Here is a 16,099-nt window from a genome sequence, read left to right as displayed (position 1 = left end):
GAAGAGGAAAACAAGCTTTCCAGCTTTTTCAATTCCCAATCAGGGTTTTCAACTTTGCCTAAACTGATCCAAATGAAGAAAATATTCTCTCTGCTAGCTAAATTGAAATCAAACACTATTAAGGCAGAAGCTTTTCTGCACAACAGAAATGGAAAGTACTCACATTTGTGAAAATGCAAATACCATCATTCAATTGTAAAGGCTGAAAATAACATATACACTTAATACAGTTAATGACATTGTGACACATTTATAAAGCCTGAGTTGACCTCAAAAATTAAATAGGCTTCCTCTTATTCTGTAAATTTAAAGATATTCCCCTTGATTCTGTACATAGTTAAAAATGCAGCCCCTTTTAACATCTTTAAAATTTTAGGAGGCCTCATTGATGTAGCATTTTATTATTTTTCTTTTAGTGAGTTTAATAGATTATAGTATGTTTAGGCCTTACCATAGGCTGCCACAATTTCAAATTTAATTTTAAAACAGGTTCATTTTTTAAAGGAAAAAAGTATTTAATTTAAATAAGAAAAATTGTTAAATTAAGATATCCTTTAAAAAAAATCTATTTTTATCCATGGTGTTGTCAAAAAATCTATTTTTATCCATGGTGTTGTCAAAACACTGCAGCACATAACAATCTTCCCTCCCAAGGTCCCAACAACCCCCCCCCCCCCCCCCCCCCAAAAAAAACCAACAAATTTAAATTCAGATTCTGTGTTTACTGAATCAAGCAGTAAAAATGGGAAAAACTACCTCTTTATCCTCCTTCAGTTAATAGCCAAACTACGATTGACTTCCATTGCTCAGGATCGGGCCCACTGAATAATGTCTGGCATAAGTTCTATATTAAGGAGATAATCTGTATTCCAGGTACAAACCACTGGGGATATAAAATTGTGCTAAACCAAGTAACACTCACTGGAGATTTTAAAACTATTTGTGTTCACAGATAGATATTTTCTCTACAATTCTTTAGTACTGCGTTATTGATTATTGCAGCTAAATTAAAGAACTAACATTCTTGGGTAAACAAAAGAGGACACTTACAATCCATTTATTGTAACAACAATTGTTGCCATAATGCAGCTGAACCTACTGCTACATGTAACAGTTTATTTCTTTACGTATAAGAGTATATGACACTTTTTAAAAAAAATTGCAAGTCACTCTAATTATAAACTTTTAGCATTATTTGTAGGGCCTCTGTTTTCCCAGGTTTTTTATTAGCAACTTTTGAGTTTTGTGTAGATGAACAAAAAAATCATAAAAAGAAAAGGAGTACTTGTGGCACCTTAGAGACTAACCAGTTTATTTGAGCATGAGCTTTCGTGAGCTACAGCTCACTTCATCGGATGCATAGCATCCATGTGTTCATATTATCTGAAATATAACAACACGAAAGCTCATGCTCAAATAAACTGGTTAGTCTCTAAGGTGCCACAAGTACTCCTTTTCTTTTTATGAATACAGACTAACACGGCTGTTACTCTGAAAAAAATCATAGGATTTATGGCTCTTTGAATATATTGTAACAAGTAATATATATATCGTAATGAGTAACCTCTTTGTAACGTTCTCTAGTGCACTTTAATGTAGCATTGTTTCAAATACTACTACACTTTAGGGAACACCAGCAGTGTTATCATGGACCAATTAATGTGCCACATTAGTGCACTTTAGAAATCACACCCCAGCAGTCCACATACTACTCTCCAAAGACAAGCCCTTAGATACAAGTAACCATTACTGGTGTTTATTGGATAAATGCCAGTTTCAGGGTTTTTTTTAAAAACAGGGATGTTTATCATATAAAGCCAAAAATCAGGAGCCCTGATTATTTGTTTACCTAAAAGATAGCTGGGTAGTTGAAGTCAACTGTGAGCATTAGTTTAGGCCTTGAAACTTGGGCCAGGAATTTTTCATTCTCATTCTTCTCTGGTTAGTGGTCAGGAGAGGTTGCTGTTCAAGCCTTCACCTTCTTCTCCAGCAAGCAAGCCAAACTGCACTTTATAATACATAACCATACTGGCCTTCTTCATTCAATACAAGCAACACTGCATCTCTGCCATGGCAGCCCACCTTGCTTCCTGCAATGGCCATTCTATAGTAGGGGATATTTTAGTTCAAGGAAATAGTGATGGATACAATGCTCTAGAAGCATGGAACATTCAAAGACTGTTATGCGGAGATGTGACAGATAATATGAACACATGGAATAGTCAAAGACAATTGTATCAGCTTTTTATAAATGTTATATGTACCTTTATGGGCTAGCTAGTGATTGCATTTCTGGCTCAATGCAGGAACTCAAATCACTGAGGGGTAATCAGAGCCATAACCAGGGCAGCCAAACTGCAGGAGCGAAATAATGGGGCAGAAATAGAGGCATGCTGAGGGCTTGGTCGGGGGGGGGAAGGGACACCACCTCCACCCTCTGACTCACCTCAGCAGACCACCCAGCGTGTCTGGGTTGTGGGGGGGGGGGGGGCGAAGCAACCAAAAAATCTAGGGGGGAAGGGCACGTAACCCTGCATTCCCCCCCCGCCCCATACATACATGTGTCACCTCTGGGTGGAAAAATGAAAAAAAATGGTAGAGGACGCAAATATACTTGCTCACCCCCGGCGCCACTATGCCTAGTTACAGCACTGGGGGTAATTAATGCAAATCTCTCATGCAGGTAAGAAGTCTGTGGAAGTTTTACCCCCTGGGGAAAGTGCATATAATGGTTCAAGAGGCCTGGCAAACAAAGAACTGAAAACTGTATAAAGAAACAACTCTGACCCGGGAGAGAGGTCAGTCACCCTTGATCCACAAATGGACATGAGACTGTGTGACCAAGAGGTACAGATCCTGTGCAGGACTAGAAGTACTTTGGAACTTGCCAGGGTCTTCATGGGGAAGATGGGTGACACCCGATAAGCTAGGCATGCCTATAAACTTTTTCTTTTCTTTAAGATATGCTTCCTCTATAAAGCCTTTGTTCTAAATAAACACTACTTTGCTTTATGAGAGTAGGCTGGTCACTGTTCTTGTCAGAAGTGTGGGTGCTGAACTGAAATCAGACCTGCTGAGAGAACCACAGTGAAGCAGGAGGAACTGCAGCTTGAGTCCCCTGTCTGGAGGGAACAGATGGTGGGATGCTGCCCCAAGAAAGGTGATGGCTAGAGGTCTCAGATCTCAGAGGCCTCCCCCATGAAGGGGTCCGAGGTGCAATTCCTCAAGAGCTATGACAGAAATCTCTGCACTTACTGGAACCAGTTTGTGTGCAGCCCACCTGAACCTCTCCCTCTTTCAGTTTCCTCACAAATCCCCTCTGTCTTCCCCTCTTTGTTGCTTGCTTCCTCCTTCCCTTTCCAGCCCTCATTACAGCTATTCAGTCCCCTGCCAGGGACGCCAGCCTCCCGGGTCCAATCAAAGAACTGACTTGGAAGCGGACCCGGTCCATCACTCACACCTAGGGCCTCAGTCATTTGTTAGCGGCCAGACTCAATCTCACACCTCAGTGCCTTGCTGGGCTTCTGCTGGAGGAGGAAACCCCATATTTCCCACCTCGGGATTTGCCTGCCAGTCTGGAGAAGGCTTTTGTGACTCATTAAGAGACTGGGTTTGATTCTGGAGAGAGAAAGAGCAGCGGGGCCAGTTTCACAAACTACTTAACCTCCTCTGAGCCCCAGAGTGAAAAGAAAAGGAGGACTTGTGGCACCTTAGAGACTAACCAATTTATTTGAGCATATATGCTAGCTAGCCCATAAAGCCCATATAGGCTCAAATAAATTGGTTAGTCTCTACGGTGCCACAAGTCCTCCTTTTCTTTTTGCGCACACAGACTAACACGCTGCTACTCTGAAACCTGTCAGAGGGAAAAGAGACACAGGAGGGAAGGGAGCACGGGGTCCGGGGGGGCGAGGGGAGGGGGACGCAGAGCCCGAAGCATCACTTACGGGGAAGTTATTCTGGCTTGGGCTGCTGGAGGCTGCGGTACTCGCCACTGTCCCCGACCCCAGGTGTGAGCGGTAGCCACCCCCACATCCGGGACACACCCTCGGCAAACTGCCCCCCGCCCCATCCGAGGCAGCCCCACAGGCTGCTCACTGTGCCCGGCACAGATCCTCCCCGCGCGCGCGCGCCGCGCCCCACCCACCCGGCACAGAGCCCTCCCCTGTCCGAGTCCCTCCGCCCCCCCCGCCCCGGCGCGCTCCTACCCGCCGCTTCCTCCCCGCGCGAGGCCGGCCGGGGAAGCGAGGGGGCGCCGCGAGCCGCCCGGGGCACGGGGACCAGCGGCAGCTCGGCAAAGAGCGCTCCACGCGGCCGCGGCGCTTCCTCTTCCGGGCTGCGGCGGCGGCGGCTGGGCTGGAGGGGGCTGAGTCCTGCCGAGGGAACATCTTCCAAGGGTGCCACTGGGCCCCCAGCCTCACTCCCCGGGCAGGGAGACGCCCTCAGAGGAGAACTCTGCTGAGGGACGGGTTGGCAGTGTGTCAAGTCCCCCTCAGCAGCTCTTTTTTAGAGCCCCCGATTCATTCAGATAACCGCCCCCCCCAAAAAAAAACAAAAAAAAGGAGACACCCCACAAATTGCCCCAGCCTGTTAACTCACCAGCCAAACCCAAGACATCCACAAACTGGCCCCCAAAGCCGGGACAGCCCCACAAATTGCCCGAGCCTGTTAACTCACCAGCCAAACCCAAGACATCCACAAACTGGCCCCCAAAGCCAGGACAGCCCCACAAATTGCCCTAGCCTGTTAACTCACCAGCCAAACCCAAGACATCCACAAACTGGCCCCCAAAGCCAGGACAGCCCCACAAATTGCCCCAGCCTGTTAACTCACCAGCCAAACCCAAGACATCCACAAACTGGCCCCCAAAGCCGGGACAGCCCCACAAATTGCCCCAGCCTGTTAACTCACCAGCCAAACCCAAGACATCCACAAACTGGCCCCCAAAGCCGGGACAGCCCCACAAATTGCCCTAGCCTGTTAACTCACCAGCCAAACCCAAGACATCCACAAACTGGCCCCCAAAGCCAAGACAGCCCCACAAATTGCCCCAGCCTGTTAACTCACCAGCCAAACCCAAGACATCCACAAACTGGACCCCAAAGCCGAGACAGCCCCACAAATTGCCCCAGCCTGTTAACTGCTCCTCCCCTGAGACGGCCGGGTAAACTGCCCTACCTTAAGCTTGAGACTGTAGCTTCAATCTAAGGTTAACGTTGGCCAAACATTTCAACATCCAGCAAAGAATTTATAAAGGTCTTGGTTAAAAATGTTGAGGTTACATCCGTATCTAAAAGGAAATGTTTCGATTTTTCACATATGACTCACCGAGGGTATTAGGGTTGTCATACAACGTCAACTGTACAAACATGTGAGTTATAGATGCCAAATGTAATGCAGGTCATATGAAAACCAATGATAATATAAAATCCCTGTGAGATAATTATTTTATCTCCTTTTTACAGCAGGAAAAACTGAGGCAGACAGTACCCTCAAGGCCATAGAGTTAGTATTAGAGCTAGAATACAAACAGAAGTTTCTGACTCCTAATTCTGTGCTCAGGCACATTTCTCTCTTGCAGTAGGCTTGTCTACATTAGGGAAAGTTTGCAGACATTTCCCTTTGTTGTCTACCATTTCAGCTCCAACACCAGTAGCAATCTTGGAAGCCCTGGTATAAATGGGTCAGGGGCTGATGCTGGTGTTGGTGTTTAAGACACAGTACTTAAAATAACAACCTCCTATCTACACAAGCCCTTCTGTTGCTACCACCCGTGTTAGCTCCAGCAGGAAATATTTGCAAAATTTCCCTAGTGTAATCAAGGCTAACAGAATGTGACTTTTTAGTGTGCGCAAATGCTTGTTTTTATTAAGAAAAAGTTTAATCTCTTACAGATAAACTCTGGATTCTTGTGACAGAAAACCACAAGGAAAAAGAAATAAAATGAAGGTGGCTGAGTAAGGGCAGCTCTTCAGCTGGTGTAATATAGCATAGCTGAATTGACTTCACTCACTGGAGCTGTGCTGGTTTACAGCAGCTGAAGATCTGGCCCAGTGTCCGTTTCAGGGTTACATTTTAAATTTTTATATTTAATGTCTAGGAAAGTGAGAGAATTTTGGAACATAATTTTTCATATTTATACTGTCACAGCCAGTTCACTCAGCCTGTTCTCCATCAGTACATATTGTTACCAAACTTTGGCACCACGGCAGTGGTTCAGTCTATCTTCTGACCTAACATCTTACTCCCTTGCCCATTCATATAAATGCTGTGTGTCATTTGGTATTTGTATGGATAGTGGCTTTAAATATTAGATTATGGATGGTCATGTGGTTAAAGCACAAGACTGAAAGTCAGGACTCCTGGATTCTATTTTCAGTTCTGCCTCAGACTTCCTGTGTGACCTTTGGCAAGTCACTTATTCTGTGCGTGTCTCCGTATCTCCTATTTGCAAAATGAAGATAATACCTACCTTAGGATGCTGTAAGATTTAATTCATTAATACTGGTAAAGCACTTTGTGATCCTCAGACCAAGAAAAATTGGGCTTTCTAACACACCCTAGATTAGTTTCTGCTTTTGTTTCTCAGCATAGATTTCAGAATTCCCCATTCTCTTTTCAGAAGCACTTTTGTACCTCCATGTCAAATTGAGTTTCTCACAGGTAAATGAAAGTTGTACTGCTCCATCACTCAGCCTATAGGACACAGGAAAGTTACATAGCACAAGTCTTGCAGAAATGCACCTTGTTTAAATAAGAGAAAAGAAAATAAGTGTAAGTTAGCAACATGCTAAAAACCAGCAGCAAGAAATTTTGATTTTATAGTAACAATGTAAATTTAGCATGTTTTTAAGAAAGATATTTTTAATTATTATTTTTGACTGACAACAAGTTTTAACACGATTTATTTTAAAGAAAACAGCAATAACAGCCGCACAGCGAAGTAGAGCCTGAGTTGCATTCTGCTTATCTGTATTTGAATGGAGACATCATAACTTGCAATTGGTACCTGAACTACATATTTCATAGCCCCTAAATCAGTGATACTCAGACTGAGGCACCTACACCACAAGTGCCTCTTTAATGTGTCTCCTGCAACACATGATATTAACATTATTAACCAATCAGGATGTTATTACCCAGTTAAGTTATCAACTTGCACTAAGTTATTAACATATGTGCTGTGAGAATAATATATATTATAAACTAAATATTTCCCCTATCATACTGTTTAAATATGAATAGTACTATAGTAAATGAAACAATGAAGTCGCACAACTGTGACTCTTTTGGATAATGTGGATCGCCAATTTGCCTCCTGAACCAGTGAGGTCTGCATATCACTGCCCTAAATTATATAAAGAGAATGCTAAGTTTTAGATGAACACCTTCCCCACACAGCATCCCCTCCCCCCATAGCTGGGCATTTGGAGAGTTTATGGAGGAGATGGTATGATGGGATAACATGGTTTTGGTAATTAAATATTCATGGTAAATAGGCCCAATGGCCTGTGATGGGTTTTAGATGGGGTAAGATCCAAGTTACCTGGGAAAGAATTTTCTGTAGTATCTGGCTGATGAATCTTGCCCATATGCTCAGGGTTTAGCTGATCGCCATATTTGGGGTCGGGAAGGAATTTTCCTCCAGGGCAGATTGGAAGAGGCCCTGGAGGTTTTTCGCCTTCCTCTGTAGCATGGGGCACGGGTCACTTGCTGGAGGATTCTCTGCTCCTTGAGGTCTTTAAACTACAATTTGAGGACTTCAATAGCACAGATATAGGTGTGAGGGTTTTTTTTTTTGTAGGAGTGGTGGGTGAAATTCTGTGGCCTGCGTTGTGCAGGAGGTCAGACTAGATGATCATAATGGTCCCTTCTGACCTAAATATCTATGAATCTATGAATCTATGAGAGCTGTAGCTCAGATTTCAGCCTTAAGTTATGATGTCACCATCCTGGTTCTCCAAAGTTTGCCAAAATCCTCAAAGAAAGGAGGGAAGTTGTGGCCTGTAAGGTAAAAAATAAGAAATTATATTTTAAACGTACGATTTATGAAGCTGCCTGTGGATGTAATCAATTATTTTTCATTGTTCATCATAATTATTACAGTAGAGCTTAGGGGTCCACCAAGAATAGAGCCTCATTGTGCTAGGGACAATAAGAGACAGCCCCTGCCCCCAAATCTTACCTTCTAACTAGACAAGACAGATACAAGGTAGGAGAAATGGATAGACCATACAAGCAATATGAACAGTGCGATGGCTCAATGGGCTCATGAGTCCAGGACTAAGCTCCAAATGTCATGTTGGTTGGTTTGGTTATTTAAATTCTTTCAGTGTGGTTATGTCAGGAGGGAATTAGCTAGAAAGGGGGAAGGAAAGAAGGGGACTGGAGACTGTGGAGGAGGAGACAGGAGGGACTGGAGTAAACTGCCAAGCAGCACAGGCGTGAGAGAATGCTCTGAGTTCATGCTGCAGAAAGCACTCTGATGCTATCACCAGTGTCCATTGGACCCTGCTTGCACTGCTTTCTTCACCTGCTGTGCCAGCTTCCAGCGGTGTCTTTCCAAAAGGCTGCATTGCAGGGGAGAAGGTGGTATATCATATGGTTTCTGTTATCCCAGAGGGGGTCTCCCCAACAGAGTTCTGGGTCTGAAGAGTGCTGGATCAGAGGGCAGTCCCAACTGGGCCCCATTTTACCCTATCCCGCCCAGTGCAGCAGTAGTAGTAAAGGACGCAAACAGAACTGTTTATGATTGACAGTTCTTTTGAGAAGAAAGGAACTGTGGATCATTGATTGCTACACAACTTGCTGTGCTATGAGTTTGCTGCATAGCAGCAGTTAGTTGTGGCTTTAATAAACCAATCTCTCTCAGAGTCTGACGGACACCAGTACAAACATAAAAAGGTCCTTGTGAAAGACCAGTAAGCACCTGTCATAACATGCTCCTTTCTTTGAAAACGTTAAGTTATTGCTCCATTTCAAACTGAGAGGGTTTGGATAGGCTGATATCTACACCAGCTTGTTTAATCCTTGACAAAATCCAGCTATAGTATTTGGCCTGCCAAAATCAAACTGGGAGTGTGCAATTATGAATAGGCTTATAATGTTTTCTCATAGCATGGGCGATTTTAAATAAGAAGGGACTCAGGCACAAAGTGGAAGTCTAAATCAAGTCTAGCCGTATAGCCTTTGAAAGGATTTTTGTTCTCTTCAAAGGTAATACAATACCCTCTGTGGTCTGGATTTATGCCCGTCAGAACTCTGGCAAGGTCTTTACATTCTCCCAACAATCGTATGCCTGGCATTTATTCCCCAGAAGATTAGTTTTGGAGGAATTAGTCTAAACATCAGGATTAATCTGTCAGGATATCACTGTCTCACACAGCATCTTGAGATTCAGTTGTTGAGATGAGTGGTTCATTACCAGGTTCAGTGTGTGAAAGAAAAAAGAGTGGACTTGCAAACCACTATTGATCATGGATATGGTTCCTTATTTTTGTTATTTATATTGGGTTAGCTCCTAAGACCCTAGTCATTGACCGGTACCCCATTGTACTAGGCAATGTACAGATGCAGAACAAAAAGATGGTCCCTGCCCCAAAAAGCTGACACTTAAAGACAAGAGACAAATGGATACAGACAGGTAGATGGGGAGCACAAGGAAACAAGGTCCTTCTAGGTTATTAGAGAATGAGGGGGTACTGTGTAGAATAATTCTACAGGACCAAGCCCCAAGACATGAATTTCCCTTATTCATTTCAACGGAGTGTTCAGTTTGAAGCTAATCCAGTTCAAAGACCCTCTTGACAGAAATCTAATCAGAATCCAAATGATTCAGTGGGATTTGAATTCTATATCATTGCAAGTGTGTTACCTTGGGTAGCAAGATAAGGAGACATGATCCTACCTGTGACCCCGTTTGCTATTGGCTTCATAAACCTCCAAATCAATATAATCTGCAGTCCTGTTCTGCTGCTCGCAGCACTGCCTCTGTTCCTACAGTCTGGAACTTCTGGCCTGGTTCAGTTCCAACCCACCCTATATCCTACAGTGACTTTTTCTTAAGTCCTGACCACTCCATTCAACACTCTTCTTGAATATTTCATTATTTCAGAGGAACTCCAGAACAATGCATGAGAATTTCCTCATGAGCAGAACCATCTACTCTAACAACTCAAATGTTAATTTTTTGAGAAAAATTTTTTTTTTTTTTTTTTTTTTACACAAAATGTTTAAATAAATAGCTTCACTATACCACCAAACCTGGCCTCACTGCCATAGGTATTCAGATACTATGATGATAATTTGGTATAATAGCCTAGATAGAATAGTATTCTAAAAAAACCCCACCCCAACTACACATTGGTTGTTTCAATTTCTGTCCATGTTTGCTGAGCTCTGATAATACAATAGCGTTTACACTCTTGGATGGAGGTCAGGACTCCAGGGTTCTATTCCTGTCACTGTCACACTTGCCAGCAAGAGGCTGTTCTAAGAGTTAAACTTTTTAGTTAAAAAAGCTCTGAGACCTTAACTGAGGATGATCATGGAGAATTAAGTGTCACTGTGGTGAGTCAGATTCTGGGAGCCATCACAGGAATCTCACTGAAGGACTTCACTGATCTGTATGCAAATAATCACTCAAAATGAACTACACTGGGGGAACATTAATCTTGCAACAGAAAATAAGAAAAACAAGGCAGTTCACAGCTGAGTATGAAGCTCTCTGCATTGGTTGCAGCACACCACCACCCCAGCCCAAAAAAGCAGGCAAAGGGTTGATGTACAGTAGGTAATCCCTTTCCCATTTTTTAAACAAAAGAGTAGCTGCATTAGTGCTACCAATAATATAAGCTCTGGTGTAGATCAGGAGTAGGCATTTTGACTATGGTTTCTTCTAGTTCTGTTCAAATGTTAGCAAAGGAATGCAGGGTCTGTGGGTCCTGTTGTACTGTCAGTTTGCAATAATGACCACAGAACAACTCTGCTGTTGCTCCATAGCCTATGTGGTGCGCAGGAGGGGAATATTTGTCCCTCTCTAACCTCTGCTAAGCATAAAGCACAGAAATTGCATAGGGGAGCAGGTTTCACGGCATGGAGCACATTAACATATATTCTACTTGCACACGTTTCATAGCTGTCCAATGTGTTTTTCCCCCACTCATCAAATATATTTGAGTTTTTAAAAGGACTTGAGCCATTCATCCCATTTTTGCTTCCTCTCTGATCCTAAGGTGAAGTCACATTACCAAATTGTATTCTTTCCTCTGTGCATGAGGCTGCCATTGAAACAAATGCATTCAAATTCAGAATTTGGCCAGAAACATCCAGCATTCACATGGTGACAAGACGCTGTCACAAAATCTTAGGAGTTTTCTGTAGAATCTGGCGAAAGAGAGGAGAAATCTCTTATTCACCCAGAGTTGTTGTAATATCAAAGGCATCACACAAAATGTCTGTCCCAGTAAACTGCTTTCTATAGAAATGTTCTGGTTCTGCAAGTATGTCCCCTCTTTAAATGTGCACTTCCTTCCTTCTATTGTTTTCTGCCTCAGCCTTAACTCTGGTTTAATCTGCATTTCTCAGCACTGTTCATACTGTGATGGAATTGCTTTCTGCCCCAGGGCTAACCTAATCCAAATGTTGTCCCTGTTGAATGAATATTTACATGGTTCACAACAGAATCCAGTGAGGCTGCCAAACTCTGACTCATAAAAGTCCTCCCCCAGCGGTTCCTCCAACTCTCTGAACAACCCCTCCTGCTCTTCCTCAGAAACCTTTTCTTTTCTCACTGTCTCGGCAGCTCCTCCTGCTTCCCTTTAGTAACTTCTCTCTCCCCCACACTTAACTTCCTATATTTCTGCCTTCTTTCCTCACATCTCTACAGTTGATCTTGGTACAAGTTTGCCAACAAAACAAACACAACAACAACAAAAAGACCTGTGGCAGCAAGTCTCAGAGCACAGGTCAACTGACTTGGGCTTACACTATGGGGCTAAAAATAGCAGTGTACGTGTTTGCTGAAACCTAGGCTTCAGCCAAAGCCCAGACATCTACAGGTCAGTTGACTGGGGCTCTGAGACTGGCTTTGGGTTTTGCTTTTTTTTTTTCTTTTTGGCTGTATAAATGGACCCAGATTTCAGAGTAGCAGCCGTGTTAGTCTGTATTTGCAAAAAGAAAAGGAGTACTAGTGGCACCTTAGAGACTAACCAATTTATTTGAGCATAAGCTTTCGTGAGCTACAGCTCGGATGCATTAGAGACCCAGAGTGGCTGATAAGACTACGTGCTGTGCCTGTGTCTCCAGCAGCAAGGTTGCAAGTAAGAGTCAACACCAGAGACAAAAGCTACATTTTCTACCTTTGCTGTTCTTTTCTTTTGTGTGTGGTTGATCGGTGTTGTTTTCTAGAAAATGGGATTGGACTCTCTTGATAACAACAACATCTCAACTAACTTTTCTGTTCCCCAAAAGAGCAGTTATTACCATCTGAGACTGTGAAACAAGGAGGAGGGATGTCATTAAAGATTCTCTACAGCTAAAGGGAGAGGGAACAAGATATGTTGTTAAAGTAAAAATCGTACTTAATACTCAACATTTCAAATGCTTTAACTGTTTTTTTCTTTTCTGTATCTTTAATAAAATGTTAAAATGATTTTTACTAATGTGTTTGCCATGGTACTAAGCAGGCTGAGGTCTCTGAATACAAAGCTTTATTTAAAACTGTTTAATGTTGGACAATTTCATGGTCATGTTAACACCTTTGATTCCTTGTGTTTATTTAAATGGAATAAAGGGCTCCAAACACTGAATGTGAGATTCTGATCTGAGGTACATCAGTGTAAATCCAGAATAATTCCGTCAATGTCCATAGAGGTTTTCTGTTTATTTCACAGTAATCACCATCAAAATCTGGCCCTAGATCCTAATATAATAATAGACTACTTAGGTTTAGGCATGGGGTTCCCACTCCAGTCTTATTAAAAACAAGTAGGTAACCTGCAGGTTTCCTGGAAAGGATCAGTCCAAGGTGCATCTCATTGGGGGTCTCTCGGCATTGTCTGCATGCTGCTAAAACAGCACTTCCTGCACAGCTCCTGATAGTGGGCTGCTCCAACAACAGCAACAGGCTGCTTGTAACCTAGTAACTACTATCTGAATGTCATCTTTCAGCATTCCAAAGAAATCCTGTGGGTCCTGTTATTAAACATGCATTGTTTAAAACAAACCTTTTGATTCTAACTAGATGCAAAAAGAAAAGGAGTACTTGTGGCACCTTAGAGACTAACCAATTTATTTGAGGATAAGCTTTCGTGAGATGAAGTGAGCTGTAGCTCACGAAATACAGACTAACACGGCTGTTACTCTGTAACTAGATGCAGGAGTTATTCTTCTGTGAAAAAACAAGATTTCATCTCTTTCAACATTTTATATCCATTCTGTGTTCAGATCCCATGGATAAGTACAATTACCCACATTTTCCAGACGGGAGTCGCTTCAACACACACATAATAAAACACTTCTAATTGGTTGTGTTGAACAGGCAAAAAGGCACAGCCAAATGCATATTTACAAAGATATACAGCATAGGAGTGCAGAACTTGGAATACGTAACTTGACTTTGTGCCCTTCGTTACAATGTAATGTAACAGCAGCTAATAAAGTGGGTAGTGTCAATGGTGGACAAGCAGTCATCATCTTAATTTAAACTTTTCTTAAAGATGTTGCATTTACAAGGCAATTGCCACATTCCTTTGCTCCTTATAAAAAAAAAAGAACCCTTAGTAAGCTTCATTAAGCCCATTTGGCATGAGTGCGGCAACCCAAATCAGAGGCCAATGGAAGCACCAATACTTTTGGGAAGAGCTTGCTCCAATATTGAGTAGGGCCTCATACTCTCAGAAGACTGACTGTGAGTGGCACCATCAGGATGAGGGTTCAAAGCCCTTCTCCTTCTCATTGTGGCTTTCACTCAGTTTCTTGAGATGCCCAGAAAGTATGGTGCAGCAGCTCCCGTGGCCAAGCAGGATTTTGAGGAACTATGATGGTGATTGAGCCCAAGATCCATCACCCATCTCATCCCAATGAGAAGGAAGAACTGCAGGAGCTCAATGTGCACTTCACTGGTTACACTGAAAAGATCAAGTCACTGGAGCAGATGAAACAAGCCCTGCAGGCCGAGCTGCCGGAGCTGAATGAGCAATTCCAAACAGGAGCTGCTGGCGATAGAGAGGAATATGAGCACGGGTTCAAAGAGATGAAGGAGCTGAGAAGATGACTCAGGAAAAGGGGGTGGCTGACATTGAGCAGGGGAATCAGGAGGAAGAGACTGACATCTGGAGAGTGAGATGTGAAGAACCACCGGCACTGAAAGGTAAGGGAAATGTTCAGGCAATTCAGCATCCTTAGGGTTAGTGTTGCAAAATGCAGGTAAGAAGTTCCCCTAAACTCAGGGGAAGGATCGAATGATTTGATTTGGGAATCATATTATTGTTTGCATAACAGTAATGGACAGAGGCCCCAGTCAGAGAGCATGGCCTCATCAAAGTAGGTACTGGGCAGATATAGTAAAAATTTATCTCTACTAAGGATATTACACAAATCACAATATGCACGGAGAGTATAGCTAGCCAAATTCTGCACCAGCTTTCATCTTCCCACTCTTGCTGAAGTCAATGAGGCTGCCTGGGGTCAAAGGCAACAAACTTTTAGACGCTGTGATAAATGATAATGTGGTGCATAGGATCAAAACTGATTTCAAGCATTATCTCCGGCTCAAAGGGGTTTTATTTGTTGCTTACGGCCTCCGTGTGTGTGGTGGCTAATATCAAAGTCCTTCTGATGAATGGAGAACACACTTTATGAACTCCAATCTCAATGTGTAACAAAACATTTATTTATTTTCTGGGATGGGTTGACTTTAAGGGATGAACATTCAGCTGAACAAAGGGAAAGATTAGTTGTAACTCTGTGATTTTCCTTCCTGGAATCTCTCACACCAAGTTAGAAAACTAAAATGAATTGACCTTGTGTTAAGTGAATAATAGTCTGTCACTTAAGCCAGACTGTAATTTACATATTACAGCTAATATCTTCCATAACAGATAAGGCTGACAGGACCCCGAGAGAGTTCTGTCAGGATGTAGACAATGCACAGTGCAGAAACTTGACCTGGAGAGAGGGTGCAGCTGTTGGTGGATGAGACTGCATTTCTTAAGAAACTTCATGAGGATGAGATCACTGACCTTCAGAAACAGATCCAGGGATCCAAACTCTCTGTAGACCTGGAGTCCATCTGCCCAGACCATGCTGTTGCCCTGCATGATATCAGAGCCCAAATCAAGGAGCCCAAATCACAACCAACTCTAAAGCAGAGAAATGATATAAAGCAAAGTATGACACACTCAAGAGTCAAGCTTCCAAATATGAAGATATTAAGATCATGAGAAGAGATCAACAAGTATTCATTTCAGGTAACTGACCTGGAAAACCACACTGATGCTCTGAGGGCCCAGAATGAAGCTTTGGAGAAACAAACAACTTGAGGAGAAAGAGACTCGTCACCTGGAGAAGGTGGCTAGGTTCCAGGCAATCACTGTCCAGTTAGAATGTGAGCTACTAGAGACCAAAACTCATTTGTCCATGTTTCTGTAAGACTACCAGACCCTACTGAGTATCAAGCTGTAGTTGGATGCAGAGGTTGCAGTCTACAGGAAATTCCTGGAGGAGCAGCAGCAGAGGCTGGATATTCCTGCTGACTGTGGTGATAGGTCCCATTAGAAATAAGATACCTATGAATACGATCCTGGCAGGTATTTAATGTATTCCCTAATAAGAGAAACAATCACTCTGCACAAGAAATTAGGTACTCATTTGTTACATTAGGACTATTCACACCAAGTTCTGCAGCCTAAAAATAACACTACTGTGGAGTAGTTTGCCTTAGATACATAGACGTGGAAGAAACTTTCCACAACTCAACTGCCCAAAACTGAGTGCACCCAAGAACACATCCCAACTTGATCTCTGTCCTCAGTGATAGAACTGTGTTTTTAAACCATTGTTTACATATTATATTTTGTATGGTGTCTGGAGCTTTTTG

The 16,099-nt window shown here is 42.8% G+C and overlaps 1 protein-coding gene across 4 annotated transcripts in view; it reads right to left on the bottom strand.

Moving 5' to 3' along the window:
* The window catches only part of MFSD10 (major facilitator superfamily domain containing 10), a 38,377-nt gene extending 33,080 nt beyond the window's left edge, over nt 1-5,297 (bottom strand). Inside the window, exon 1 of one of the 4 annotated variants that reach the window (XM_037898191.2) lies at nt 5,179-5,297. Coding sequence is in view for 1 of the 4 variants with exons in the window: in XM_037898189.2 (XP_037754117.1) it covers nt 3,948-4,072 (125 nt within the window). In the remaining 3 variants the exon portion in view is untranslated. Of the gene's footprint in view, nt 1-1,849; nt 2,395-3,947; nt 4,185-5,067 lie in introns of those variants that run through there. The other 3 variants (XM_043544775.1, XM_037898189.2, XM_037898190.2) reach the window with 3 other exon arrangements.
* Between the last annotated feature and the right edge of the window lie 10,802 nt (nt 5,298-16,099).

The sequence above is a fragment of the Chelonia mydas genome, chromosome 4 (genome assembly GCF_015237465.2).
Source record: "Chelonia mydas isolate rCheMyd1 chromosome 4, rCheMyd1.pri.v2, whole genome shotgun sequence".
NCBI lineage: Eukaryota > Metazoa > Chordata > Testudines > Cheloniidae > Chelonia > Chelonia mydas.
This window is presented reverse-complemented; position numbering and strand designations above follow the sequence as displayed.